The sequence below is a fragment of the Pipistrellus hanaki genome (genome assembly GCF_964339955.1).
Source record: "Pipistrellus hanaki genome assembly, chromosome: 9".
Lineage (NCBI taxonomy): Eukaryota > Metazoa > Chordata > Mammalia > Chiroptera > Vespertilionidae > Pipistrellus > Pipistrellus hanaki.
The window spans coordinates 48,909,872-48,937,867 of NC_140511.1; the positions used below are offsets into that span (position 1 = coordinate 48,909,872).

The 27,996-nt window shown below is 39.4% G+C and overlaps 2 protein-coding genes and 1 long non-coding RNA gene across 8 annotated transcripts in view; 1 reads left to right on the forward strand and 2 right to left on the reverse strand.

Annotated features, from left to right (window-relative positions):
• Positions 1-31: 31 nt before the first annotated feature.
• Positions 32-27,996, forward strand: part of LOC311627203 — a 44,046-nt gene continuing 16,081 nt past the window's right edge. For both annotated transcript variants that reach the window (XR_014795856.1, XR_014795857.1), the window contains exon 1: positions 32-126. This is a non-coding gene — a long non-coding RNA (uncharacterized lncRNA). The remainder of the gene's footprint in view (positions 127-27,996) is intronic.
• LYVE1 (lymphatic vessel endothelial hyaluronan receptor 1) lies at positions 8,218-22,658 on the reverse strand. The gene is made up of 6 exons (XM_084894689.1): positions 22,144-22,658; positions 18,054-18,225; positions 17,805-17,944; positions 10,825-11,130; positions 10,118-10,196; positions 8,218-9,598 (listed from the first exon to the last, which is right to left on the reverse strand). The coding sequence occupies exons 1-6, from the start codon at positions 22,226-22,228 to the stop codon at positions 9,412-9,414; spliced, it is 969 nt and encodes a 322-aa protein (XP_084750815.1). The 5' UTR covers positions 22,229-22,658; the 3' UTR covers positions 8,218-9,411.
• IRAG1 (inositol 1,4,5-triphosphate receptor associated 1) overlaps positions 24,581-27,996 on the reverse strand; it is a 98,383-nt gene continuing 94,967 nt past the window's right edge. For all 5 annotated transcript variants that reach the window (XM_084893514.1, XM_084893513.1, XM_084893512.1 and 2 more), the window contains one exon: positions 24,581-27,929. In XM_084893514.1, the coding sequence (XP_084749640.1) occupies positions 27,686-27,929 (244 nt within the window). In that variant the 3' untranslated portion in view covers positions 24,581-27,685. The remainder of the gene's footprint in view (positions 27,930-27,996) is intronic.

Genomic DNA, 27,996 nt, shown 5'->3' on the forward strand with positions numbered 1-27,996 from the left:
ACGCCCGTTGCCAGGAGACGGCGCCCATCCTTCCTCGGGGCTTGGCCTTGGCTCACGTGCCCTGCTGCTCCGGGCGACCTGAGAGGGAAGGTGGTGGCGAAGGCCTCGCCGGGCAGGCTCCTCGAGGTAGGGGCTCCATGGGGCGGCCATGGCTACGGCCTGGCCGACTGCTGCCTCTCCCGGCGCCATCTGCGAGAGGCGGAGGGCCCCCTGGTGACAGAGGCCACTTGGAACCCTGGTTTGGTCAGGGGTTGGATTCCAAGCCACCACTTACTAGGCCTCCAACCTCCCGCTGGTCACAGTTACACACAGATGATCTGGTTCCTTACCACGAAGTGGTGTTGATGATGCTTGCCTCACTAGATTAAGAAACATAAAAGAGAACATTTGGACAGTAATAAAGAGCAGCTGTTATTATTGTGATGAACAGGGGTTGGCGATGTTACGGCTTTTCAGAACATACATAGTCAATAATTGTGGTCCATTAAGTATCCTGTGTGCCAAAAAAACGATGCTAAACACCTTACGGGCGTGGCTCCAAGCACTGGGCCAGTACACAACAGAACAAGGTTTTAACCTAGGTTTGCTGGCACTAGGGCCTCTGTGCTTAGTCGCTAAATTAAACTACTTCTCATGCTTGTTAATGTTTCCTTCCCAATCATTTGTGGATTTACCCTGTGAAGAACTAATCCTGCCCTCTAATAATAAATAGCTCACATTTATTGATCATTTACTATGTGCCAAGCCCTGTTATAAGGACTAAAGGTATTAATTCATTTAATTCTCACAGCAATCTTATGAGGTATCTATTAATATCTCATTTTACAGATGAAGAAATAGGCTTAGGAAAGTTAATGAAGTTTTCCAAGGTCTGCCGACAGGTCAGGAGCAGAGCCAGATTCAAATCCAAGCTTATAGAACCCTGAGCCTATGCTTTTAACTCTTGTACTAAAATACCTCAGTAAGATGATAAAACTTTAGCAGGGTCAGGTCCATGTCTGTGTACTTTTTAAAATATATTTTTATTGATGTCAGAGAGAAAGAGAGAGAAAAACATCAATAATGAGATAGAATCATTGATCGGCTGCCTCCTACAGGCCCCACACTGGGGACTGAGCCTGCAACTCGGGCATTTGCCCTTGACAGAAATCATTTCTGGGACCCTGCAGTCCAAAGGTTGACGCTATATCCACTTAGCCAAACCAGCTATACTCCTTTAGAGCATACTGAGGATCCTCTTCCTAAGGGCCAGCACAGAACCTGGCATGCAATAGTTGTTCAATTTTTGAACACTTGATGAACATTTAAATGCTGCAAAAACAGCCGAACCGGTTTGGCTCAGTGGATAGAGTGTCGGCCTGCGCACTGAAAGGTCCCAGGTTCGATTCTGGTCAAGGGCATGTACCTGGGTTGTGGGCACATCCCCAGTAGTCAGTGTGCAAGAGGCAGCTGATTGATGATTTTCTCTCATCAATGTTTCTAACTATCCCTCTCTCTTCCTCTCTGTAAAAAAAATCAATAAAATATATATATATTTTTTTAAATGCTGCAAAAACGAAGCTCCATCATGTATGAAAGCAGTTAAACTTCAAAGAAATATTTGAAGAACCCCATGCTCACTGCCTATATGATAAAAGGCTAATATGCAAATCAATTGAATGGCAGAACAACCAGTAGCTATGACATGCACTGATCACCAGGGGGCAGATGCTGAACACAAGAGCTGCCCCCTGGTGGTCAGTGTGCTCCCACAGGGGGAGGGTCGCTCAGCCAGGAGCCAGGCTTATGGCTGGTCAGTGCAGCAGTGGTGGCAGGAGCCTCTCCTGCCTCCAGGGCAGCATTAAGGATATTCGACTGCTGACTGACAGCATGTTGGGAATGTAAAATGATACAACTACAATACTTTGAAAAACAACTACTTTAGTTTTTTTAAAAAGCCATTTTTTAAAAAGCTAAACATATACCCACTATATGATCCAGCCATTCATTCCACTAATAGGTATTTGCCCACAAAGACTGTACGTGAACAGTCATAGTAGAATGAGAGAAAGGATTTCTATTTCAACCTAACCTTGGATTCAGGAAAATTACTGTACAGATTTCCTTCAATTTTGTAAAGTGGGGTCATTACTCCTTTTTATACCTCATGAAGTGAGTAATGAGGAATGAACTGTAGAAGAGACTGTAAGACTATTTTAGTTAATCTAATTATTGATATCTCTAGGTAATTCCTTCCATTTACGGTATACAACTTTTTTCTTACATTTGCACAAGCATAATGAATTAATTAGAATGTAAAGCAGTAAGACAGTAATAAGGATTATCTTAAAAAACCATAGTAGAAGAGATTAAAAATTCTCTCTGGAATTCTTCTTACGAAGTTATTTTGTAGCAGGGTAAGGAAACCTTTATTTTTTTATGTATTGAAAAATGTAGGAAAAAAGTTTGTAGGGTACCATAAATATAAATATCATAGTAAGAGTTGTGAAAGAAGGAACCTCTAAGTTAATTGTTTTGTAAGAAGGATCCTTTTATAATGAATTTTGCAATTTGTAATGTGTATTCAGTTTACATAGGTATTTTCCAATGAAAGTGCAGAGGCTTCAATAAAATTGTAGTAAACATAGTTCTGTAATGAAGACCAGGAAAATCTGAGAGACGTTTGAAATATTTTTCTAGGAAAGTATGTCCAATGCCTCCTGCTTTTTGTAAGGTCACTAAACATCTGTGACAGGACTGTGGGAATGCATGAGGAGGCTGTTAGTGGTTATGGATTGTAAACATTTTTAACTTCCTGATGTAAAAATCATAAAGTTGAAAGAACTGTCTAATAAATCATCTAGTCCAACATTCTTTTATAGATGAAGCTGAGATCCAAAGATGGGACGTAGTTCACCTAAAGACAACAGAGCAAGTTAACTAAACTGGGTTAGGATCCTGATTTCCTGGCCATGAGTCTGGTACTTTTCCTCAGTACGTTATTGTTCTATTTGTGTAGAATATGAGGGAACAGCTGTCATTTATAGTGAAGGTTAAGTGACATCATCTTCCAGAATTCTCCTTTCTGGCTGCTTCTACTCAAGATCTGTCCTCCGTCCTCTGCTTTTATTTATACATTTTGGAGAGCTCATGTACTCAGAACTTCGGTTATCACCTGTATTCAGATGATTCCCAAATCAGCATTGCCAATTGTTATCTTCCACTGGTGTTCCAGTCCTGTATTTTCATACTTCCATAGAATATCTCCCATAGGAATGAATGTGTCACAGTAATGACACCTGAATTCCACCATTTCCATATCATAGTGACTTCAGTGTTCTTCTGGCCTCCCAGGCTAAATCATGAAGAAATTTCTGTCTCCTCAAGCATTCTGTCATGGTGTCCTATACTTCCTTTAAAATTTCTCCTTGTTTAATTTTTTAAATTATTTTTAAAATTTTCTTAGTGTGTGCTAGGCACTGTTAAGTGTTCTATACTTATTATATTTTGTAAGCCTCACCCTGGTCCTAGAAGATAGGTGTTAAAAACAGATACTAATATCTTAATTTTACAGAAGAGAAAGCAGAAGTTCTAGAGAGTTGAAATAATTTGCCTAGGTTCACATACCCTGTTTCCCCGAAAATAAGACAGTATCTTATATTAATTTTTGCTCCCAAAGATGCGCTAGATTTTATTTTCAGGGGATGTCTTATTTTTCCATGTGCTAGGTCTTATTTTCGGAGGATGCCTTATTTTCGGGGAAACACGGTAGTTCATAAACTACAGAGGAGGGACTCAAATCCACTGTCTGACTTCAGAACCTACCTCAGTTTTTAGTTACTGCACTATATTTCTACTATGGGGTTCAACCCATTCTTGTCCATTCCATACTGTTATCTCAGCCCAAGTTCCATGTTACTTCATAGATAGGTTAGTATAATAACATCTTAGCTGATCAACTTATCCTGAAACATATTTATTCATTTTATCTTGTATTTTGCTGTCTGACCAAACAACTTAAAATATTTTCATTAAATCTACACTGTAAAGGTGCTGGTGTTCAATATTAGGCCAGAGCAGGTAAACAGACTGGATCCCAGTCTTTGAGAACCCATTTTAAATGAATGATTTGACCACACCATTTTCCCAAAGATGTATCTGGATCTTAGAGAGAGTGGGTTCTGTATATTACCTACCCTCATTGTTATCATCAGTTCAGGCCAGCCCCTAACAATCCTTCATTGATATGTTCTATGGCAGTGGTCGGCAAACCACGGCTCGCGAGCCACATGCGGCTCTTTGGCCCCTTGAATGTGGCTCTTCCACAAAATACCGTGCACGTACAGTGCGATTGAAACTCCATGGCCCATGCGCAGAAGTTGGTTTTCGGCCTCGGCAAGTCTATTTTGAAGAAGTGGTACTAACGCCCCGCCACACTCAAGGGCCCAAAGAGCCCATGTGGTTTGCGAGCTGCGGTTTGCTGACCACTGTTCTATGGTCACTGATCTCAGCACAACTCTTTATGGCCCAGTTTTCTTTCTCATCTTCACCCACATTAGGCTAGCTTCCTCCCTGCCTTAGCCATCTCAGCTGACCTCAGGAATTCCCATATTCCTGTCAACAACTCTGCTGCTATTGTCTGATTTTCCTTTGAACACTTTCTACCTTGCTGAATCCAGAGGAATCCGCTTCTCTGATGACCTTTTTTGGCTAGGAGACAAGTTAACATTCTTTCTTCTAGCTGTCACACTAATGTTTAATTACTATCAATTAGCCATCTCTGCTCCTTTGAACACTTCCATCTGGCAGTCTGTTTTTTCCTAAGCCAGCTAGGTCTAATAACTACAGATCAAAGAAGTCATGTTTCTCCTCATGCAAATACAAGACTCAGACCTTACCATTACTACCCTGTTTCCCCGAAAATAAGACAGTGTCTTATATTAATTTTTTCTCCCAAAGTTGCACTAGGTCTTATTTTCAGGGGATGCCTTATCTTTCCATGCGCTAGGTCTTATTTTCGGAGGATGTCTTATTTTTGGGGAAACACTATGTATAATGTAAAGAAAGATCAATGCCATGAGTACTAACAGGGCCAGAGGAAATGAAGTGAGAAAGCTCAAGAACACAGAGAGTACATACTTGCTCCAATCCTGGGGGCTATCCACCAGTTCCCAGATGGATGGGTCAATGGGAAATGGTCACTACCACAAGAGAGCAAAACCTAGGTCAGTTTCTCCCTCTGCTACATGGAAAACAAAGGCTAGAAGCAGTCAATCCATAATTATATTTCCAAGATTATCTAAAGATCATCTTTTTATAGGTAATTTGTAATAATTTGATTTGAATTAGGATCCAAACAAGATCCTCCCATTGCATTTGTTATATTTCAAGTCTTTCATTTCAGAGCAGTACTCCTCTCCTCCTTTTTTCATGCTATTAACTTGTAGAAATTTGGGCACGTTAGAGTTCAACCAGACAAACAGATAAATAGCAAACATATACTAAGACATTTATTGCAAGGAGTTGGTTTACTCAGTGTGGGGGCTGCAAGGCAAATTGGGAATCTGTAGGGCAAGCCATCAGGAAGGGCAGGCTGGAACTCTTGGGCCTGAATGGAAACTGCTTTGCACAGGTAAAATTTCTTCTGGGAAGCCTCAATTCTACTCTTAAATTCTTTCAGCTGAATGTATCAGACCCACCTGGATTATCTAAGATAATCTCTCTTACTTGAAGTCAATTGTTTACGGACTTTAATTACATTTACAAAATACCTTCACCAGCGACACTTAGTCTTTGATTAAATAACTAGAGGCTAAAATCTAGCCACAGTGACACATAAAGACTATCATACTGTGTCAGTTGCTATATAGACAGTCTACTATTAGGTAAATCCCACATTCTTTATCTGTTTTCTTCCTTGTGGTGTCATTCCTTTCCATAGTTCCTATAAATTCAGTTTGGCTTTGGAGGCTTGATTATATTCTTAGTGCCACGAATGGGTACCGAGTTTTAAGATAGAAAAACTTCACCCACCAGTAATATGTAGTCCAGTAGAGGTCTTGGCCTTTATCAGTGAAGTTAGCAATCCCTCTCCTAAGGGGATGTAATGAAGGGGTTATTAGTAAGAGGACATGTAGAGCTGGGAGAAAGGTAGGAATATTCTCTTACTTACATTAAAGTTTGAAGTGTTCCTCTGCTCTGGTTGCCACCTCATGACTGTTTCCCTCCATGCAGATGCAGGCTTCCCAGCTTACTTACTGAAGTGGTATTGTGAGTAAGATGGGTAGCCTGCATTTTGACTGACATCGTATACTCTAATCTACCTGCATTGGGGTTTCAGACACAAGGCTAAGATCCCCTGTAGACAAAGCCATATTTTAGTTTAATTTAGGATCATGTTTGCCTCTGCCCAGACACTAAATACCAGTGATGAGTTTACATCATTTCTGATGTCTCCTAGCAGCATATAACTCATCCCACATTCCTTTCCAGATGTATTGCCCAGACATATTTTCCAAGCTGGATCTTCAGATTTAGACATCTCTTCCTTATATCTCTACTATATTGAAGTTTCTGCTGTGTTCTTCTACTTATAGTATATCTTTAACAAGTTTATATATATATATATATATATATATATATATATATATATGAGAAAACAACATGATTTTAAAATATTTTGTTATGACACTATATTTTATGAAGTAATAACGTGTTTGTTATTACTATTATTTGTGATGTTGACTTTTGCTGAAACTATAATCTTCATAGGTAAAGTAATATACACAAAGGAGTATTCTGTTTGGTCTTTTGATATTCATAGCGATTTTACTTTTAATTTTGTCTTATTTTGATCACAGAAAAATGTCTTCAACTTAGATAAAGACTAAACCCAAATAAAATAACAATTTGAATAGTAATAAATAAAAGTCTTAGAAATGTCCCCAAAGGGTTCTGATTTCTAGATAATTATATTATTTGGTATGCAGAAGTCCACATTGCCAAGAAACCACCATAGATTTTGAAGATTAAAATAAAAATTCAAAGACTAAGGAACTAAAATTTTTGCCAACATTTATTGACTTTGTGGTTGCTGAGTGACTCAACTTTCTTTGACTTGACCACAATCCAAAACACACTGAAGTTTTAGTGTTAAAACAAATACTAATATGAGATTGCTCACAGAGGTGAGTCGATGGCCACCTCAGAGACTAAAGTTCAAGTACAATAGCCTTTGCACATTCTTCTGGCTTGTTCACTGCTACAATCTATACCCAAAGAAAGTCATCAAGAAAAAACAGTGTTTAAAATTTTTAAATTCTTGATTTTTAATTCTTGGCAATTAAACCAAAAACTAAGATACTACTCTGTGGGCCAACCAAAAAAGATTGTGCCAACCAGTTATGGCATCGAGATAAAAGGATCATGACGCTATGGTGTCACTTGTGAGGGGAAGAAATTAATAGCAGTCTCAAAAGGGAAAGCTAGAGAGGGGAAGACATAAAACTAGAGAAAAAAAGACAAATGGGCTATCTTGAATCTCCCACTTCCTATGAACTCTGAGATGGATTGAAATGTAGAATCTGAATCACAATAAAAGGGCGTGTGTGTGTGTGTGTGTGTGTGTGTGTGTGTGTGTGTGTGTACTTGATCAACTTAAAATTAAGCTGATATCACCCTGTCTAGGTAGCTCAATTGGTTAGTAGGGGTGTCGAACTCAATCAGAGAAGGGGCCAAAATCTAAAATCCAGCCTAAATCGCGGGCCGAATGGTTTACTGAACAGTCATAAACTGACAATGTCATAAACTGACAGCGGAGTGCAGTGATGACAGCGCGGTGCGGGCCACATTGCAAGGCCTGGCGGGCTGGATTTGGCCCGCGGGCCTTGTGTTTGACACATGTGGGTTAGAGCATTGTCATGATATGCCAAGGTTGCAGGTTCAAGCCCTGGTCAGGACATATACAAGAAGCAACAAATGAATGCATAAATGAGTGGAACAACAAATCCATGTCTTTCTCTCTCTCCCTTCCTCTTTCTCAAATCAATCAATAAAAACTTTAAAAATTAAGACCATATGAAGCAAGAATAGCCCCTCATGGTGAAATATATACTATTGGGGTTTATAACTGTTTATAGTTCAACAACCATAGTTGTCTCTTACTTTTGCAAACAACAGACAGCTTTTACTTTGCATGAAAGTTAAAATACATCTATGTAAATAAGAGAGCAAAGAAGTTTTCTAAATACTTTTATTTTGGGCACAAATATTTATAAATTTTTGTTCTTGCTGGAAAATGGAGAGCTAGTGATACATTTGTTAATGACATTAAAATGTGTATTGTTGTATAAAGGTAATGTTCATTTTAGGTATGTTAATAATAAATTAAGGTCCTAATTATTAAAGAAAATAATTAATAGATTAGTCTCAGCAGAAAAATTAGTTTTAAAAGAGGATAAGCTAGGGATATCAAAACAAAACAACTAGCTCCAGACATTTTTATACTGTGCAATCTTTTGATAAATAATGTTCAATTACAGAATGTAATACCTTGCACATCTGATATATAGTAGATATTCAGCAAATGTTTGTTAAACTTCATTGCTTTTTAACACAGTAATTTTCCTCAGTAATAATATCTATAACTCAGATAAAAATAGAAATTTCTAAGAGATTTTTTTTGTTTCTTGCAAAAGTATATTTTTCTACAGAAAATAGCATCAGAAGAGAAAGAAAAGAAAATGTGTGTATGTTCTAAAAGGCAATTCCAACTCCAGTTATTCAGTTATTGACCCTCTCTGAATTTGTAGTATCTGCTGATGATATGCTGTAAATATCCTCAGCCTCATTATTTTTCTGTTTATTTTGGCTTTACAGAGATCAGGTCTCAAGTCACGGGAATCTCTATGGCCTTCAGTTACTAAACGTTTCCTTCCCTCTTTTGCTCTTGCCTGGATCAGAAGGATATGCCAGGTGGTATAAATGTTTCCTTTTCAGAGCTGAGAAAGAGATCTGGGCTGTGGAGTCAATAGAGAAAGCCTTGGTTTTGGTGGTTTCTTGGCTCTCAACTCACCTGTTCTCAGGCAGCCTCAAGATCTCTTTACAAATGTTTGGATTAGATGTTTTAGATCCTTGTGCTTTGTTTGTTCCTTTCTCCCCCTGGGAAATTATTAGGACATAACAAAGCTAGAAAAGCTGTGGGAAGCTTTGGAGGCAGGAGGATAGGGTCCAGCGAGGATTACAGTAAAACAGGAATTCACTTTGGTTTCGTTACCTACATAGTCCAAAGATAGCCCTGAGTTGATTCTAGTTAGGAAGCAAGGCTGGACTTTCTTGACTGTTCCTTTGGCCCTTTTAGTTTCCCCATTTGGGGCCAGGATATGTGTCAAGAAAGAAATCAGCCTCAGGTGTGTGCTCTCATTTTTTTCTCTTCTAAACTTCAGCTTCCATGCACCGAACTGTAGTTTTGGGTGGACTGTTAGGCTCTTCTGGCTTTTTATCTGTTTTCTTTGAGTCCTCACCAGAATTGCCATCGTCAGCCTTTTCCTCCTTCACTAATTTGGTTTCAATCATTTCCTTCTGCTCATTCTTGTTTGTAAAAGGGAAGCCCTTTACATACCTGTAGGCATAAGCATGAAAATAAAGTGAGAGGCTTCTCTGTAACACCTATAATGATAAATAACACTTTGCCTGTGATGGCCATATTGGCACAACACACTGGGTACTTTATTTCTGAGAGATGCTAACACATGCACGCTCAAATACATGAACACATCCCCCCATCCTAATGGATTCACTTAGATTGGATAGAAATCGGACAGGCCAAATTTTGGGCTGACCTCACCACTCTCCCACCATAAGCAAATAATTGAAAATAAAATAAAGCATATATATTTTCTCCTAGATGTCAATCTTTTATTTATTTCTTTTCAAAGGGACAGCCAATGACCTATATTTAAAGGCTGGCTGATATGCCTGATGTGCTGATATAGTAGGAAAGACGGTGTGGTAGCGGGGAGCGGGGAGGTGAAGGAGAAAATATGCAGTCTTAGAGAACTGCCATCTCCATAAGTTTGGAAAAACACAAGATAGGGACACACCAAAGGTTACAAGGTAAATGATATTCTGACAACTCCACCTTTTGATGTAGCAAATGGCGAGACCAGCTGCAGCAGCAAAGAAGAGGAGTGCAAGCACTAGCAGAGCCGTGGGGACACCTGGAGGAAACAGAAACATGGCTTGTTCGTCCTTCACTTTTACATTGTTGCGCACTGCTCTTCTAACATGCATCTTTACCTGTGGCCGAGACACAGATAGTGAAGGAGAAAAGCCTTCTCTGACCACACAGGGGCCACTTAGGATGTTGGGTCCACATCTACTTCTTTGCTTCTCACCTATAGAACCCTTGGCCCTGCCTCTCATACTCTTTCTATTCTATAAGTTGCAATATGACAGAAAGAGTCCATTTTTCTCTGTGGCCTTGAGATGGCAAGTTTGGAGCTAATTAAGTATAAGACCCTTACTTTTAAATAAGAAAACCAAATCTCTGATAATATGCTATTAAGGAATATATTTTAAAAAGAACTTATACACATTCATAGATAGTAATTTATTTTTTAAAGTTGAGTTTGAAAAGAAACTATTTCATACTCATGATTTTTTAGTTTAATCATTATAGTTTTTTAGAGCTCTCAAGTTCTATATATATGAAAGTTGAGTTTGCATTAAGCTTTTATTTGTATTTGGCAGGTCCTGAGTGACTGATCTAGAGACAGCTAGTTTCTATGTATTATCTGTTAAAAATACACATACACATACACACATTGCAGACACAGAAGGCTTTACCTCCAAATCCAACATCTTCATTCTTGAATGCTGTTTCAATAGGTGATTCAGTTTCTGTAGATGTGGTAGTTTCTATAAAAACTTCTGTTATGCAAATTAATTTTGTTTTTCGTGGAGAAGCGGGAGCCAGAGTCCGAGTACGGGCAGGAGGAGGAGGAGTTGTAGTAGAGTAAGGTGTATCAGTAGTTAATGCTGAGTGTATTGTGTTACTATCAGTCATTTCTGTTATGTATGCTTCAGTTTGAGTGTTGAATATGGGATCTTTGGTGGTGGTAATTTTTGGAAAGCATGAGTTAATCCAAGTATCTGTAGGGAAGAAGAAATGAAATAAGAAGTAAATATTGTATTAGCCTCCTATCTGGTCTTCCTGCCTCTAGTCTTACTCATCTCCAGACTACTTAGACAATAGCTGGAATGGTTTTCCAAATATGCAAATCTAATTATATCACTTGCTTAGAATCCTTCATGGCCTGTAAGGCCCTCCATGATTTGGTTCTGCTCATCTGATCAGTCTTTCCGTCATTCCTCCTATCATACTGAAATTCCTTCAGTTCTTTGATATGCTTTCTCTCACATTCCTTACAAGCCTTAGACCTTGATGCTTTCTTCAACCGTAGGACTCATGACCCTTCTTTACTTAGCTATCTTTTACTTGTCCATCAGGTCTCAGATTGAACACTTTCTTAGGGAGACTTGATGACTAGATTGGGTCCTTAGGCATATGTTCCTGTGCTTTTGTCATGGTTCTCGTTACACTCCTCCCCACTGGTCTGTCTTGGTCAGCATTATAGGCACACTGTGCCTGTCAATAATACATGGTTAATATTGGATGAATAAAGCAAGGAAGGAAAAGCAAAAGGAAGGAGTAGATAGGGAGACCACTTAAGAACAAAGATCTATTAAAACCAGATTTCTCTGTGCTCATCAAAAAGCGGGAGGGGCCTGGGTGTCATGGCTCAGTGGTTGAGCATCAACCTATGAACCAGGAGGTCATGGTTGGATTCCCAGTCAGGACATATACCTGGATTGTGGACTTACTCGCCAGTGTGGGACATAGAGGAGGCAGCTGATCAATGTTTCTTTCTCAACATTGATGTCTCTATCTCTCCCTCTCCTTTCCTCTCTGAAATCAATAAAAAATATATTTTATAAAGGGGGGAAGAGAAGAGAAAAGGGAGAGAGAGGTTGCTTTTCAATCTGTTGAATGTGGTAGATATGAAACTACATTTATTAATCATTTTGCTCTGAGTCCCATAGCACTTCATTTAAAAATTTTATCAAACCATCATTTATATAGGAGGAAACTGAAGTTCAGAGAAACTGAATGACTTGCCCAGAGTCACAGAGTTAGTAAATGGCAGAGCCGTGAACATATATTTAGTATGAATTTGCCCCTATTTAAAACCTCTAGTTATTTGTGGCAGGAAGTAGCATTAGCTAGAATGCTAACTATGAAGAAAAGTCATCCCATTCATTTTTGAAAATTAAATAATTTATCTGTCAAGGTCATGGATACTATAGTACTGATAAAACATTGGATTACACATGCATTCAGGCAGGATTTTATGCTATTCATTTATTTTCCTTTGAAAAGACCTCTGTTCACATAGACATCATCCTTGACTTTCTCTGCCCTGAACTTTTAGCTATATTTTTCATTTTTGAGCAATGCTGAGTTCTTCCCTCAGAAACTGAATATTTTTGAAAATATCAAGGGTAAAAAACTACTGAGCACAATATACTGTGTTGGGAACTGAAAATATAGACATAAATTTGGCATGGTTTTTGTTTTAGGGAGAACAGAGTATTTTGATAAGGATAGGGGGAGATCACTGGGGATTTACAAAAGGATATGGCATTTGGGCTGAGTTTTGAGGATTAATATGTTCATTCAACAAATATTTATTGAGCTTCAACTTTGTGCAGGCGCTATTCCAATTGCTAAGGACACGGTATAACAAAAAAGACAAAAATCCCTGCTTGTAAGGGGCTTATATGCTTTTGGAAGGATAGAGATAATAATTTTTAAAGCCAGCAATGTCAAAAGATGGTAAATGTTGAGGAGACAGTTGAACAGGATGAAGATTAAACTGAAAAGAGTGAGCGATGGGGGACAGATGCTCTGGATAGGATGATAAGAGAAATCCTCTCTGTGGAGGTGGTACTTAAGCTGAGACCTGAATGATGAAAAGTAACCAGTCCTTGAAGACCTAGGGCAAAAGATTTGCAAGTAAAGAGAACAGGAAGTTCAAGAGCCTGAAGTTGAGTGGACTCAGCATGTAGGGAGAAAAAAGCCAGAATGGCTGGAACTGAGGAGCAAACATCTAGTATGAAAGGGAGATTAGAATATCCCAGTCAATAGGAATGAGCATGATCTAAGAATCCAGAAATTTGAAAGTGTAGTTGTGTTAGAAAAAGGAGAAGGAGCACAGTGTGGCTGGAGCATAGGGTGTGTGTATGATTGGCATCATGGAATACTGCAAGCAAGAGATGAGTGTGGGAAGATAGTTTGGAGCCAGAGTATTGAGATTCATAATTGTCATGTTAAAGAATTGGAATTTATTCTTAGGAGCAGAATTTTTTACTGGGGCCTACAAACCTATATATAATAGTTCTCAACTGATATATGAGTTCTCATACATGTCCACTTTTATGTGCAAAAGGCTTTATAGTTTACATTGTATTCTCAAATAGGAAGTTATCCAAAGTTGTGGAGCAGAGGAGTAACATAATCATTAGTGGATGCAGTGGAGGATGAAATACAGAGAGCAGAGAGTACAATCTGGTAGCAAAGAAGGAATGCAATTGCATGGAAATAGGGAAATCCGAAAGTGTCTGGAATCCTCGAATTTAGATCTTAGAGACCTTCTAGGGAAAAGTGATTCTCACCCTGGCTGTGGGTTAGACTCATCTAGTGAGCTTCAAAAAAATATTGATGCCCAGGACCCACTCCAGGCCTGTGTTATTGATGTACCGTTATCACCATGGAAGGTGTTACAGGGACGTAACATTTGAGATTTAAATCCTTGCTCTTTCCCTTATTGACTGCCCACAGCATGGTGCACTCTCAGCATCAGTTACCTCCCCTGCAGAGGAGAAATAATACACTTGTCTTTTCACTGTGGATCAATGAGAGAGTAAATATGTAGGAGCTAGCACAGTGAGTGGACAAAATAGATCAGATCTGTAAGAATTAGTTTCCTTTGCCTCCTTCATTAAGTATAGTCAAGAAGGCCACAGTGTGAGGGAGTAACAGCAGTCTGGTTCTGTGATCCCTAACTGGTCAAGGACACAATATCTCATTTGGAAGTGCTAGGACCTGGCTCTCCTCCCCCTCAAGCCTATAAATATAATTTCTCTAGGATGTGCCAAGTGCGCTGGTAGATATTAAACACAGAATGGGGTTGGAGTACAAGAGGAAAGGTAGGAGTAAGGAGTACAGTAGGTCCTCAGATTACATTGGAGATAGTTCCTACGGTGTGACATAACGCGATTTTTGCCATAAGTCGGAACCCACCTACATAAGCACCTACATCATTCACATGGAGCACATACACAGCAGTAATGAAGTGAAACAGAAAAAAAAAATTAAAAGATAACAATTCCCGACCTTTACTTGTGGTAAATAAATAATGAAAAAACATAAAGCATATATGTACATATGTTGAAATGACAGAACTTTTTTTTATATATAAATAAATGAGAAATGGTGATATATATAAAGTCTAACGTAACCCAAGGACTGTCGGTATAGGAAGGATTCCTGGAAAAGATGGCACTTGAGATGTGAATAAAGAGGAGTTAGCCAAGTAGAAGAGGACAGACACTGTGGCAGAGGGAACAGTATGAAACACATGGTGCCCACAGAGCTTTCAAAGCACTTTGGTCTGATCTCCAAAGTTCACAAAGAGCAATAAGAAAGACAAATTAGGATAAGGTGGAGAATCAGGGTTAAAGTTTCCAGACCTCAGACCTGGACCTCACAAGGTAAAAATAAAAAAGTTAGAAAAATAAAGAAACATGGGGTAAGTTTGGGATTAACATTTGGATGAGGGTTTAGATAATTCTGATCCTCACAAACAGAAGCAGGTAAACCTGACTGTTAAAAATTATAATATAATCACACAGAGCAGTGAATTTTTTCAAGTTGCTTTTGTACACAATTCTCTGGCAGTACATCTTTAGAGGGATGTCTTCTAAGGACTAAAAGAAATGCAAAGAAACCTTAAATTGCACTCAGTCGGTTTATTCCTAATGTTGATTTTGTAATTTTGAAACAATTATAGAATAGGAAAGCATATTAATATTATTTATTGGGGACTAAGATGGTCCATATAAGAAAAAATAAATACAAGTCATGTATCAGAAATGTATACTTGAAACCTATATAATTTTATTAACCAATGTCATCCCAATATATTTAATTTAAAAATGAAAACGAAAACACATAAGAAAATAAATATTTTGCCCTCCTCTCCCATATAATAACCCATTCCAGCAAGGATCATCAATGGCTGTTTAAACTATTAGGTAAAAGATAGTTGGGGGAGGGGGGGGTCAGAATAGTTGTATGATACCAAAATATCACACTGTAGATTACCTACTCATTCCAAAGGGGAAAGTGTATTTTGGAGTTCATCAGAGAGGTCTGTCAGTCACCATCTTAGTAAAATGATCAAAAATTAGCATATTGAGCACTAACCAGTTTCGCTCAGTGGATAGAGCGAACTCAAGGGTCCCAAGTTTGATTCCGGTCAAGGGAATGTACCTTGGTTGCGGACACATCCCCAGTAGGGGGTGTGCAGGAGACAGCTGATTGATGTTTCTCTTTCATTGATGTTTCTAACTCTCCCTCTCTCCTTCCTCTCTGTAAAAAAAAATCAGTAAATATATTTTTTAAATTATCATTAAGTGCCTTTTTGATATTAAGTGCCTTTCGTTGGAATGTTATCCAAAGTACATAATATCATCTGTGAAAGATTTTTGCCAAAAATATCAATAAGCATCTAATTAAGCCTCTACACCTAACTTTAAGTTTACAGGAAGTACAGGGAATAGAAGTACAAGTTAAATAAAGCTGTGGGGAAACACAAATCCCTCTTCCTCTGGCTCCTTTTTGATGAGTCTCGAGCAAGCATGTCAAACTCAAAGGCTAACATGGGCCAAATAAACAAGGTTTAAGTTTATGTGGGCCGCAAAAAAACAAAAGCTTCAATTTTCTTAGAAACGTAGGTTTATTTTGATAGAGACATGCTGAATACAAAGAGCTTAAATAAATGAGTAATCTTTAACATAAAACAATAGAACATTTACTAAATTAATATTTTTTTCTTGAACATTAATTTCCCAGACGCTGGATAACAAATTAATAAACGTAATGCAAATAAACCTCATTTTCTTGTTCTCTGAAAGTGAATTATTTCCTGTTGCGCACACTAAACAAGTCAGTCCAAGACCAATAACGTGGTAAACGTCCGTGATGAGAGAATCATGGTTCGACTGTCTCCTGTGTGCTCCTCACTGCGGATCGAGCCCGCAAGCCAGGCATGTGTCCTTGACTGGAATAGAACCTGAGACCCTTCTATCTGTAAGCCGACGCTCTATCCAGTGAGCCAAACCAGCCAGGGCAAGTTAGAAAATTTTTATTAAAACATTTTTTACATACTGTTATATTATGCTGGGCCGCAAAAATATTGTTGTGAGCCACATGTGGTGTTTGACATGCTTGGTCTAGAGGGCTGGTTATCATATTATCACATTGACATCTGGCAGGACGGCCAGGCAGTTAAAAGTCTAGGCCATTTGACAGGCATGGGCTGGCTATGAGATAAATAGGCATGTGAATCACCAATTCCCCAGCAAAAATGATAGGTTGAAGAGGCAGAGGAGAGAAGGATGGCGAAAAAAAAAATGTTGGAAGAAGCTTTATGTTCCAGTCATGACTGCAAATGACTGTAGGACTTTGAACAAACCGAATCTCCATTCTGAACTATAATAGTGTCATCTCTGGAGTGAGGGAAGTAGACAAATCATTTCCCAGGGTCCTTTCTATGCCAAAGCCTCCTGGTTCAGAGAACAGCTTGGACCCTCTGATGCCTTTGGGAAACATAATATTGTTGATGCACATTAATCTCTTGGATGTTGAAGAATGATTTTGGAATCGATCCTTGTGTATGACCATTCAGTTGTATGACCTTTAGAAGGTCAGGTTTTTTTAGTATGTGTTAAGAGTAATAAATCAGGAAGAGTTTCTTAAGACAAACTGAAAACTAGCATTTAGTAAAAGCAAAACCTTTCTGAGAAGGTAGTTAAACCTTTCTGGGAAGGTAAAGCACTAAGGCTAAGGTGACCAAGGTCTCCAAGGAGGTTAAAGGATGACTGTGTGTCCATCAGAAAATCAGTTCTACTTTCTAGATTCAACCCCTTCCTTCATAAAATGGAGATTGGGTCTTGTTATAAAAAATGTCAAATGTAGCATTTGAATTTTCTTTCCCGTGAAAGAATGTAGGATAACAGAAAGAGCACTATTTTAGAGTTAGCCTTGTGTTTGGGTCTTTAGAGTAATGAGATCTTAGACAACTGTAGTTACATCCTCTGAGCTAAGTTTTTTTTCTGCAAAATAGGGATGACAAAGCATACCTCATGGGGAGATTGTCAAGGTTCAGTGAGATAACTTAATACATTACTGTGTCTATAGTGATATTTCCTTCTCTTTTTCCTGTTAATTTTACGGGTGGAGTGGGGAAGTGGTAGAGCCTCCTGGGATGCCCTTTCCCTGATGCTGTCAATCATATTTTTCCTAACTTTTTTTCTCCTAGGGGCACTCTACCACTTCTAGTCTTGTCACAGAGTGAGTCTTTGGAGTGTTAAACAACCATTTCAATGATTGCTGCTGCTCAAGGTCACTCTTCTCCGACACATCATAGAGCTAGCAAAACCCAGAGAAGATAGCACATGGAGAGACTGCAGATCTGACTTACCAGATGAATTGTGACAATAGGTCCTGAACCTTTGTTGTGGTGAATTTCTCCAAACCAGGACACCCACCCCGTTCTTTCCACACTTTTGGTTTGGATGAATCCGAGGGATGACTAAGACCTGATCTGAAACCCATCCATAGCTGTAACAGAATACATATTAGTTGAATGGATACATTTGTCTCTATGGCTGAACAAGAACACAGAGCCAAAAGAGCTCCGACCATGTTTGTGAACCCAGCTGTTCCTTACCTGCAAGTCTCAAAGCCAGAATTCCATGCTGCTTCAACCTGACTTTTGCTGGCCAAAGTTAGTCCCATCAGCCCACAAGCCTCGTTGGCTTCTGTGAAATTCAGCTGCTCATTCGTATTTTTGGACAAAAGGGTGACTCCCATAATTCTGCAGTGCACTAAGAAGGAAAGCTCTGCAAAGGAATCACATACATCCTCAGTTTGCTGCTCTCCCTGTTCATAGCCCTTGGGCTCCTCGTCCCAGCACGGCATTATAGGCTTGATGCAGCAGTGAGGTCATTGTGGTTGGGACTGAAGTTTAGGAATGACAGGACACAGGCCAGACATTTCCCACAAGGACATCCTGCTGGGTTAGGTGGGTGCTTGGTCGGATCCAAGCTGTACCTCTCATTAGACCCGAGTCCACTCTATCACACTACATTAAGGTGCCTTGTCCATTACATGGAGGAGGCCTCAGCTACTAGTTCCTCGGCTGGGGTCTAGATGATGCTATTGCTACAGACCCTTTGGGAGTCTATTAAATGAAGAGTCTGAGAATTTGAGAAAGATAGAATTCAGGACTAATAGAATAGTGACACTCCAAATTAATGTGCTTTGGAGATACCACTATTTCTGAGATGGGCTGAAAAATGGTGCATTTGTTATATGAGCTTCCTCAGTCTCAAGTCTCCTCTGACCATTGGGGGGCAGACTTACTCAGAAGTTCCTGGAGCAGCTGGGCAGTAAACCTGGCATGGCAGAGAAACTAAATGATTGAGTTTTAGAATCAGACCTGGATTTGAGTCACCTATGTCACTTGTTAGTTCTGTGATCTTAGGCTAGTTATTTCATCTCAGCCTCAGTTCCCTTACTTATAAAACTGAGAGGGTAATAATATGAATTTTATAGGGCAGTGAGAGTTAAATGATTTAATAAAAAAAATTAGCATAGTGCTTGTTACACAGTAGTTACTCATTAAATCATAAATAGCATTATCATGTTATTTTCAAAGCAGTTGAATAGTTAACATGTGAATATTTTACTCAAAATTTAATGAATCTGATAGTTGTTTTGATGCCTTCCCTCGGAGTTCTAAGATTTATAGACTTAAAAAAAAAAGATTTATAGACTTGTACGAAATTGTGAGTTGCATTGCATTCAGGTATATTATTTCTATTCGGCTTAATCCACAAACGTTCATAAAAGAGCATTTCAATCTCCCAAGTAATTGCCTGTACACAGATCTGTGCATTGGATGCCCAGTCAAATGCTTTGAACACTTTCTAGGTTAGCATTTAAAGGAAGTTTCTTCTTGAAAACATGGAGGGAGCATTTCTAAGTCCTCCATGTGATCTTGCTCTGCTCTGGATCAGAGGACTGCAGGAAGGAAAACATATATTATGTACAACATTTGTGATGGCCTTTTTGCTGTCAGATCCTGCTCTCACCAAAAGAGAGACCTGAGAACCAACACTCCAATGTGAGTGTTGTGACAAAATAGCCTCTAATATTAATACCAATAAAACTCCAACTTCTATAATCTGTTGATGCTACTTGTGTCAAACCCTATCTCTTTAAAAAAAATTATTATTTATTTAATTAAATTTATTTATTTATTTACTTACCCAGTCTCTTTTTAACTAAAAATTGAGGCTCAGGGAGATTAAATAACTTTCCCACGCCCAAGGATACAGAACAACTAGGTGGCAAATTGAGGGCACAAACCCAATTATAACTGACTCTAAAACCCCAGTTCTTAACTCAGACACTGTTCTGCTTCTCACTGTGCTATGAGGAAAAGATGAACACACACATACACACACACACACACACACACACACACACACACAACTAGAACTGAAATTTTGGAACACACCATTTGTCCTAGAATTTGGCTCATTTAGCCCATGAGTGTGCTATTGCTCAAACCTCTTAGGGCTGTTTTCTTTGGTGGGGGATACTTGTAGGCTTATTAATTACACTATAAAGTAGTCTTGATACTCTTTCATCATACCTCATTTTTACTCTAAATAGTAGTAGTAGTAGTAGTAGTAGTAGTAGTAGTAGTAGTAGTAATGATAGGCCTATCTTGGCAATGGACCTAGCTTTGATTATTTCTTGTAATGTTAATTAGCTGTGGGACCTTGGACAAGTTAGCGTTCTCATCTATAAAATTCTTCTTCATAGAATTTGGTCAGAATTAATTTAGATAACGTGTACCTAGCAAAGACTGGGTCTATAGCAGGCAGTTAACAAATATTAGGCAAATTTAAGCTTTCTTATTTTATTAAAGATAAATCTAGGGAGCTGGTATTTAAGGGATATGCCAGTAATCTCTTAAGAGTTTTCAGGAGACAACAGGCATAATAGAAATAGTATATGTTTAGCAGACAGAGCTGAATTCAAACCCAAGCTTTCTTACTTACTACCTGTGTGACATTAGGCAAGTCACTTGGCCTCACCGAACCTGTTTCTTCATCTATAAAATGTCTTCTTGAGATATATTCTCAAGCATAGAACACATAATTTTCCTTTTAAAGTGCTCAGATTTTTATTTTCCCAGAGTTGTAATGAGTGATTTGTGTTTACAATTTTTTTTTGCCTAAAAGCAGAATGAGGTTACCATTTAGGCATCTCAAAAGCCCAGAAACCACTTCTAGTCATCCCTTTTTCATATATCGATATAATACACACACACACACACACACACACACACACACACACACACACACACTTAATTCTGAATCTCTACATAATAGGTCCTCAAGGATACTGTCTCCCATCCTCATCCACTCACCTTCATCAGCCACCTTTTCCTTAATCATGGTTCTGAATAACTCAGTTGTTTCCAACAATTTATTTTCCTTAGGAAATCTTTACCATTATTGGCAATGGTCCAAAGAGTGTGATAGAGTCATTGTCAAAGAACAATTTCCAAAATAGCTTGAGTAATGGCAACATTTTGGGGGAAAGTGAATAGTTTTCTCAGAGGGATTTCAAAGAGAACCAACTTATTTGACAGTAACAGTTCTGGTATTTGAAAAAAAAAATTATATAACTCTAGCCTCCTTTGTAATATTAAATACAACAATATGTGAATCAACTCTGGATGTCTGTTCCCAACATATTTTATATCTCAGGGCAGCTTCCAGCATAGGAATACTCAAATTTTCTTTTAATGTACTTAGAGTTTCATTTTGCCCAGAGCTGAAATGAGTGTTTTGTGGTTACAGTTTTTGCCTACAATGCAGAATGAGGTTACCATTTAGGCATCTCATAGCCCAGAAATCATTTCAAATCATCCCTTTTGTAGACAGCCGATGGCTAATTTTCAAACCTATATTTCACAATTTTTCCAGTTAATTTGCTATTTACTATATATTAAAAACATATGCATCCCATGATAATATAATAAAATTAAAATAATTATATTTCACTTTAAAATATATAAAACAGGCCAATATTCTGTAAAAGTTAGCTATTTTCCTTGGGCTTAAAGATTGCTTAAAAATGTTTACAATCATGATATGCTTCTTCAATGAAATATTTTTAAAACTAATGATCTCACCCTAGCTGGTTTGGGTCAATGGATAGAGTCAGCTTGTGGACTAAAGGGTCCCAGATTCAATTTTAATCAAGGGAAAAATCCTCGGTTGCAGGTGCAATCTCCAGCCCTTGTCAGGGTGCATGTGAGAGGCAATCAATTGATGTGTCTCTCTCACATAGATGCTTCTCTCTCTGCCTCTTCCTTTCCCTTTCACTCTCTACAAAAAATAAATAAATAAATAAATAAATAAATAAATAAATAAATAAAAATAAATCTGGAAAAATATCCTCTGGTGAGGATTAAAGAAATAAAATAAAAACAAATTATATATCCTTAATGTTTTGTTTTAAAATATTCTCAGTAAAAATAGCCCATAGCCACAAATAAAAGTAAAGATAACATAAAGGTAAAATATAAATAATTTTGGTGAAATTGACAATTTGGTGAAGATCTTCTATGTACATTCTCCCCACTCCCAGCAATCCACAGTAAAGAATTTGGTAGACTTAGGACAGGTTGTAAGATCTTGCCTTACCTCAGGTTGGCATTCTGCTAAGAAACCTACCTTGTGCCTGGAGAGAGCCTTGACCCAAGAGCCTTGTGGTCCAGATGGAGGCAAGAAGCAACACCAGACTGAAATACTTGATCATTGTGCCAAACCCTTCAGAGCCAGAGAAACACCTCAGACAGCCACTGGCAATAACTAAGGCATGCAATCACCAGTCTGGATGAAGACTTCTGGAAATATGTTGGGGGCCTCACTGCTCCACTTCATAATCGAGACATCCGGATTTCCCTGTTTTCAAGCTTCTGACTTGTCAAGGTCACTGGGGGAAATGAGTGACGCCCCTTGAATGCTCAGGCTGTACTTTGTGGATAGCTTTCTGGAAAATTTAGCTAATGCTGACTCAGAAAGCACAGAAATGAGGAAGGCAGATAGCACACTGTGAACTGCTGACGGTTTTCCCAATTCCCATATTCCCTGCCACTGCCCACCACCCCCACGAGGTCAGTTCTCACACATCCACTGCTATTGCCTGTGGAGCCCATTCATTTACTCCTAGGAATCTCTCTGTCTCTAAAGGAGATTGAGCATGGGTTGTGCTTTTCCTTTCATAATCAATCAGTGTGGGTTTTCCCAGTTGCACATTCTTCTGATCTGCAGGGGAATGGTGCTAATAGGCTCATGAAAGCAAATGCCCATTTAAATACCAAAGACAGAGTCTTCATGCCTCCCTTTGGGACTTCTTTTATACTTCTTAAAATTTTCTATACCACTATAGGTAATTCCTTTTTCAAAGAAACCAGGCACACACAAAAATCATATTTTAAAAATCCAAATAGGGGGACAGTGGGATCAGGCCTAAATGGGCAGTTGGACATACCTTGAAGGTCCCAGATTGGAGAGGGTGCAGGCTGGGCTGAGGGACACACACACACACACACGCACACACACACACACACACCCGTGCACAAATTTTGTGCACTGGGCCTCTAATCTCTAAATGTTAGCTTAAGTTCTAACACCAATTATCTGTGTGACTTTGAGCAAGCCACTTAACTTCCCTACGTCTCAGTTTTATCATCTACTAAATAAGGGAGTTGAATTATATGAATTTTAAAGTAATGTAGAAATATAATTATATGATACTGCTATTACAGGGACTAGTTGTTTTCTAACATATATAAATAGGCAAATAAATGTATTAGCCAGTGTAGTATATTATAACAACCCCAAATATTAATATCTTAGTAAAATAAAAGTTATTTCTCTCATGTTTCAATCCAGTAGCTGACAATAGTGGTGGCAGCAGTGGTGGTGGTAGTGATGGTTATAGAGATAGTAGTGTTGGTGTATATGTGTGGGAGGGATTTGGCCACACAATTATTCAGAGACTGTGTAGCTCTACCATCACTTAATACCTCAGTTCCCTCCTCCTCCTTATTGAACCAGTAACCAAGAGAAGGACATGTGTGGAAGGATGCTGGAGTTTACTATAGGGGTCAGGCCTGGGAAATGGCTATCTCACTTCCAACCATATCCCGTTGGACAGAACTTTGTCACATGTTCCCACCTCACTGCAAAAGGAGTCTGGAATGCAGTTTAGCTATGTGCCCGTGAGCAAAAGGAAAAGTGAATTGGCAAACACAGTTTCTGCCACAGTTTACCCTTTTGATCACCCTGTATAGGTTTCACTATTCTTATCAGTCACTCTGTTCTCACAAGAGAGAACTCCAGACCCCTTCCAGCTCAAAGTCCATGATCTCTAAGTTATGTTCAGCCATCCCTGTCAGGTCCAGCTGTGGTGCTTTGTGGTCTGGTAACATATGAACTAAAAATGTTGTATGCTGATCCCCAAATGTAATCTGGGGTTAAGCAGGATCTTGATAACCTCAGTAAAAACTTCCATGTACAAAGGAGAGGAATGGGTAACACAGCAGTCACCCGGCCGTAGGAATTCTGGAATACCAATGAAGATACATTATAAAGGCCACTAGATTAGCTTCCTTTGGCTGCATGATAAGAGGAAATGAAGATGAACCAAGAAGAAATAAAAAATGACATCGCTACATGAAGAACTCAATAGAAAGCATCAAGAGTAGACTAGAAGAAGCAGAGGACCGCATCAGTGAGCTAGAAGACAAGATGGAAAAAAAAGAGAGTATAAAGTATTGGGTAAGACAGTCGTGTTTCTAGGAAACTAGATCTGAAGGTCTACACTCCCCTTCACTTTCTTAGCTTCAAGAAAGACTGAAAGATGTAGTCTACCTAGGGAAATTAGATTGGTAAACACTCAGCAGTCTCGATCACAGCAAAATGTATTAATTACAAAAACCATGGGCAAAGAAGGTACTGGAGACTAGGATCAGGCATAGGGAAGAGGAGAAGAATTTATCCAGCTGCTGTGACTGGGGACTTCTGGCTTGCTTCTGGGAGACACTGATAGCCAATGGGGCAATATTGTTGGCTCGGCTCCACAAAATAAGGAGGCATTTAGCTATTGTCAAAGGTTTGGAAATGTGCTTTTATTTTCAAACTCAGGCATGTGACATGCTACAGTTCAATTTTAGCACACCTGTGTAAGGGTTAACAACATTTGGAACCAACAGCCAGTGCTACACAAATTCAGCCTCTCCCTCTTTGTTTACTCTGCAGGCTGTACAGCAATATATATTGGCTTTGTAGTAACTAGAAAGTGAAGTTCCTTTTAGGAATAGCACAAAACAACACATCACTCTGCAACTGAGCCTAGGCACCAGAGTCCTAGGGCTAAGCAGGAATGTCAGACTTCAGAGGCATTTTGAGGGGAATTTTTATTTCAGATCAATATTACTTTAGGAAATACAGGGCCTGTTTCTCTCCTTTTCACTGCTGCTTTGACAACAGTTCCATCCGCTTCAGGTCAATCTTTGCTTTTCAGAAAAAAATACTGGTAAGTACTTTTTTCAGGAATACTCATGGAAATGTGGTTACTCCTATGCCCCTTCTTTTTCTCAACCCCCTTTACTCTGAGTAGTTTGAGTGAGAACCTTGTCTGGGAGAATTCTTGCAGGTCTTCCTATGGAGCAGCTGGAGGTTCAGGAACTCACTGCAACCCCCTCTCCTGGCCTTTGTCTCAACTGGAAACAAAGGTTACAACCTTGTGGCCCAGTGGACAATGGATTCTCTTAGCCTGGTCTTTTAAGAGTGGCTGAGATTGGACATTGCCAGCTGAAAGCTCCATCTCACAGCCACTCTCTCAAGAGCTCTATTTGCATCCTGTCTTTGGGCTCTGAGGACCCAGACCTTTTTTAGTATGTCCAGCCTCCCTGGAAAGGGAAGGTAAACCATCCATCCATGCCCCCAAAGTCTGTCTACCTTGATCTGCACCTCTTTACCTAGTGGCACATCCGTGGTCCATCCTGGCTTGGGCATCTCTCACAGTGATCTGCTAGCCACTGTAAAGGACGTCCCTCTTAAATCAACATGCTGTTCCAAAGTGGGGCCTAATCTAGGTGGGTCTCCTGAAAGGGGTGGTTGCATTAAGCCTGGTTCTTGAGCTTGGGAATGATGTTGCTAGTCAATTCTGTTCCGTCTCAGAGCAGATTGAAAAATATTAGAGTAAGTTGAGGCTAATAAAGATGTTATTGTTCTTATAGAAATAGTGGTGGTGCTGGTGCTGGTATTGGGAAGTATGCAAAATGTCAGCTGTCCTCAAGCTGCTCTCCACCACCTTGAAGGTTCCCTTGTTCTTTTGATCAGCATTTAATGACAACCTCCCCAGCATTAGCCACCATGCTTAGCCCTTACCCAGAAAATGGGTAAGACATGGTTCTTGTCATTGAGGAAAATTTGCTAGGGGAGGAAGACATAGAAATAAGTTATTGTTATACATGGTCATAATGATCAAAAAAGAAGATGTTTAAAAAGTGCTAGAAAGCACAGAGAAGGATGGGTACTTCTATTGTGTGGTGTATAGTGGGGAGTCAGAGGAGGTATTTAAAGCCTAATATGGAGGGGATGGTTTTTGCACTTGGTCCTAAAGAGTGACTAGAAAAAAAATCGCAGGAAGAAAAACTAGTGGGTGGAGGAACAAAGCTGTGAGAGAAAACAGGTTAGTCTAGGCACCAGAAATAGTTTGGAGGTGCTGAAGGGTCTGGGCTGTAAGGTGTCCAATTAGGAGACCACTGGAAGAGGCCATTTAGTGCAGTGGTTAAGAGCACAGCCTCTGGGCCAGCCTGCTTAGCTTTGAGTTCTAGCCCCATGATTTACTAACTAGGTGTCCTCTGAGAGCTACTTGTATTTTTTTATGCTTCAGTTTCCTTAGCTGAAAATGAGAAGACTAGTACCCACCTCATAGTTTTTGTTTGTTTTCCTTGAGGACTAAATGAATTAATACCTACATAGTACCTAGAACAGTGTTTGTATCATAGTAAGTTTTATATTATTAGTATTAGCAACAAAAGCAAACAACTTTAACAACAAAACAAAAGCAAAACAACCACAACAAAACCCACACAGAAACCAATACCCCCCAAAACTGATGAGGGATGAATGAAGGCTGTGAAGGTAGAGCGAGAGGTCAAATTGAAGGTGAGGTATGCCCTATCAGTGTTCTACTAAACAGTTTGGGGATGCTCTGAAACACATGTTTGAGTTGAGAATTCCATTTGAACTGAAGCACTAGGTGTAATTGCACACTTATATGTGGGCACATGGATGCTAAAAGCACAAAGGGTCTCCTTATTCACCTGAGAGTCGAATTAACTTCTAATGGGGAGAGAACAAATAGGGAATAGACTGTGCTGTACAGCAGTTTGGAATTGTACTTGAAATGGAGACCAGCAAGTTCAATATTAAAGCCATGAGTTTGCAGTGTTTTTCAAACATCTTAAATCCACGTGGAGAGCTCTTGAACAGGTACCTGGTGACTGCCCCATACCTAGTGAATATCTGTGGGTTGGCTTTATCCAGAGCACCCATAGCACACGTTTTCGAGGCTTGTTGGCTTCATGCACATGTGTGCTGTGTGTATGTGTGTGTTGTTTGTGTGTACAGATGCATATATATTAATTCACATCTTCCCATTGCATTTCAAGCACAGAGCTAAACTCAGTCTAAATATTTTTCTGAGAAACCTTTTCTATTTCTGTAAAGATAAACTCTGTTCCAAAGGGGCAGAAAGAGAGTCAGTAAGAATGAGATAGGAAATGGGAAGATATTGACGTCGTGACTCCTAATTCCAGGCCTGTTCCTTGGAGTTGGAGTTGGCCTTTAGGCACAATTTTTCCTGATTTTCTGTTGCAAAGAGGAAATGGAAGAGTGAGCTTTTCACTGTTCCCTGCAGTGAGCCAAGGAAGGCGACCTTCCCTTCTATTTGAGTTCCTTGGTGAAGGTGACTTCTTCATCTACTGGCTGCTTTCCCAGGAAAGTTTTGTTGATCCTCCGAGAACATCAGTTGCTATGTATGAAGAGCTCCCACAGGGGAGCTGATTGTGAAAGAACCCCTGCTCATTCTGATGGACCGGTGGCAGCGTGCTCACACCTGGGGCTGACAGCACTATAACTTGGGGAAAGGGTGATGGGCTGTGTGCAGGAGCAGGCTATTGGCTGGATGTCAGGTTTCCTACTGCTCTGTAGGCTGCTCATGCTGGAGTCCTGAGCTCCACCAGGAGTCCCTCTGGGCTGCTGAGCAAGTGGATCTTCCAAGGGGCCCATCGGGCTGCTCCACACAAGAGTTATAGGAATTGTACAGCCCCAAGACTACAGTCAAGACCAGCATTGCTGCGGCCATCATCCAGATGACTTGCCAGTGCTGACACAGTTTGGGATATAGGACTTGTAAGAAATGAACCAATTCTTCAAGTTTGCTGTCAAATGAAAAAATAGATGGAGGGGTTAGTATGTTGAACACAAATATGATGCCCAGACCCATAC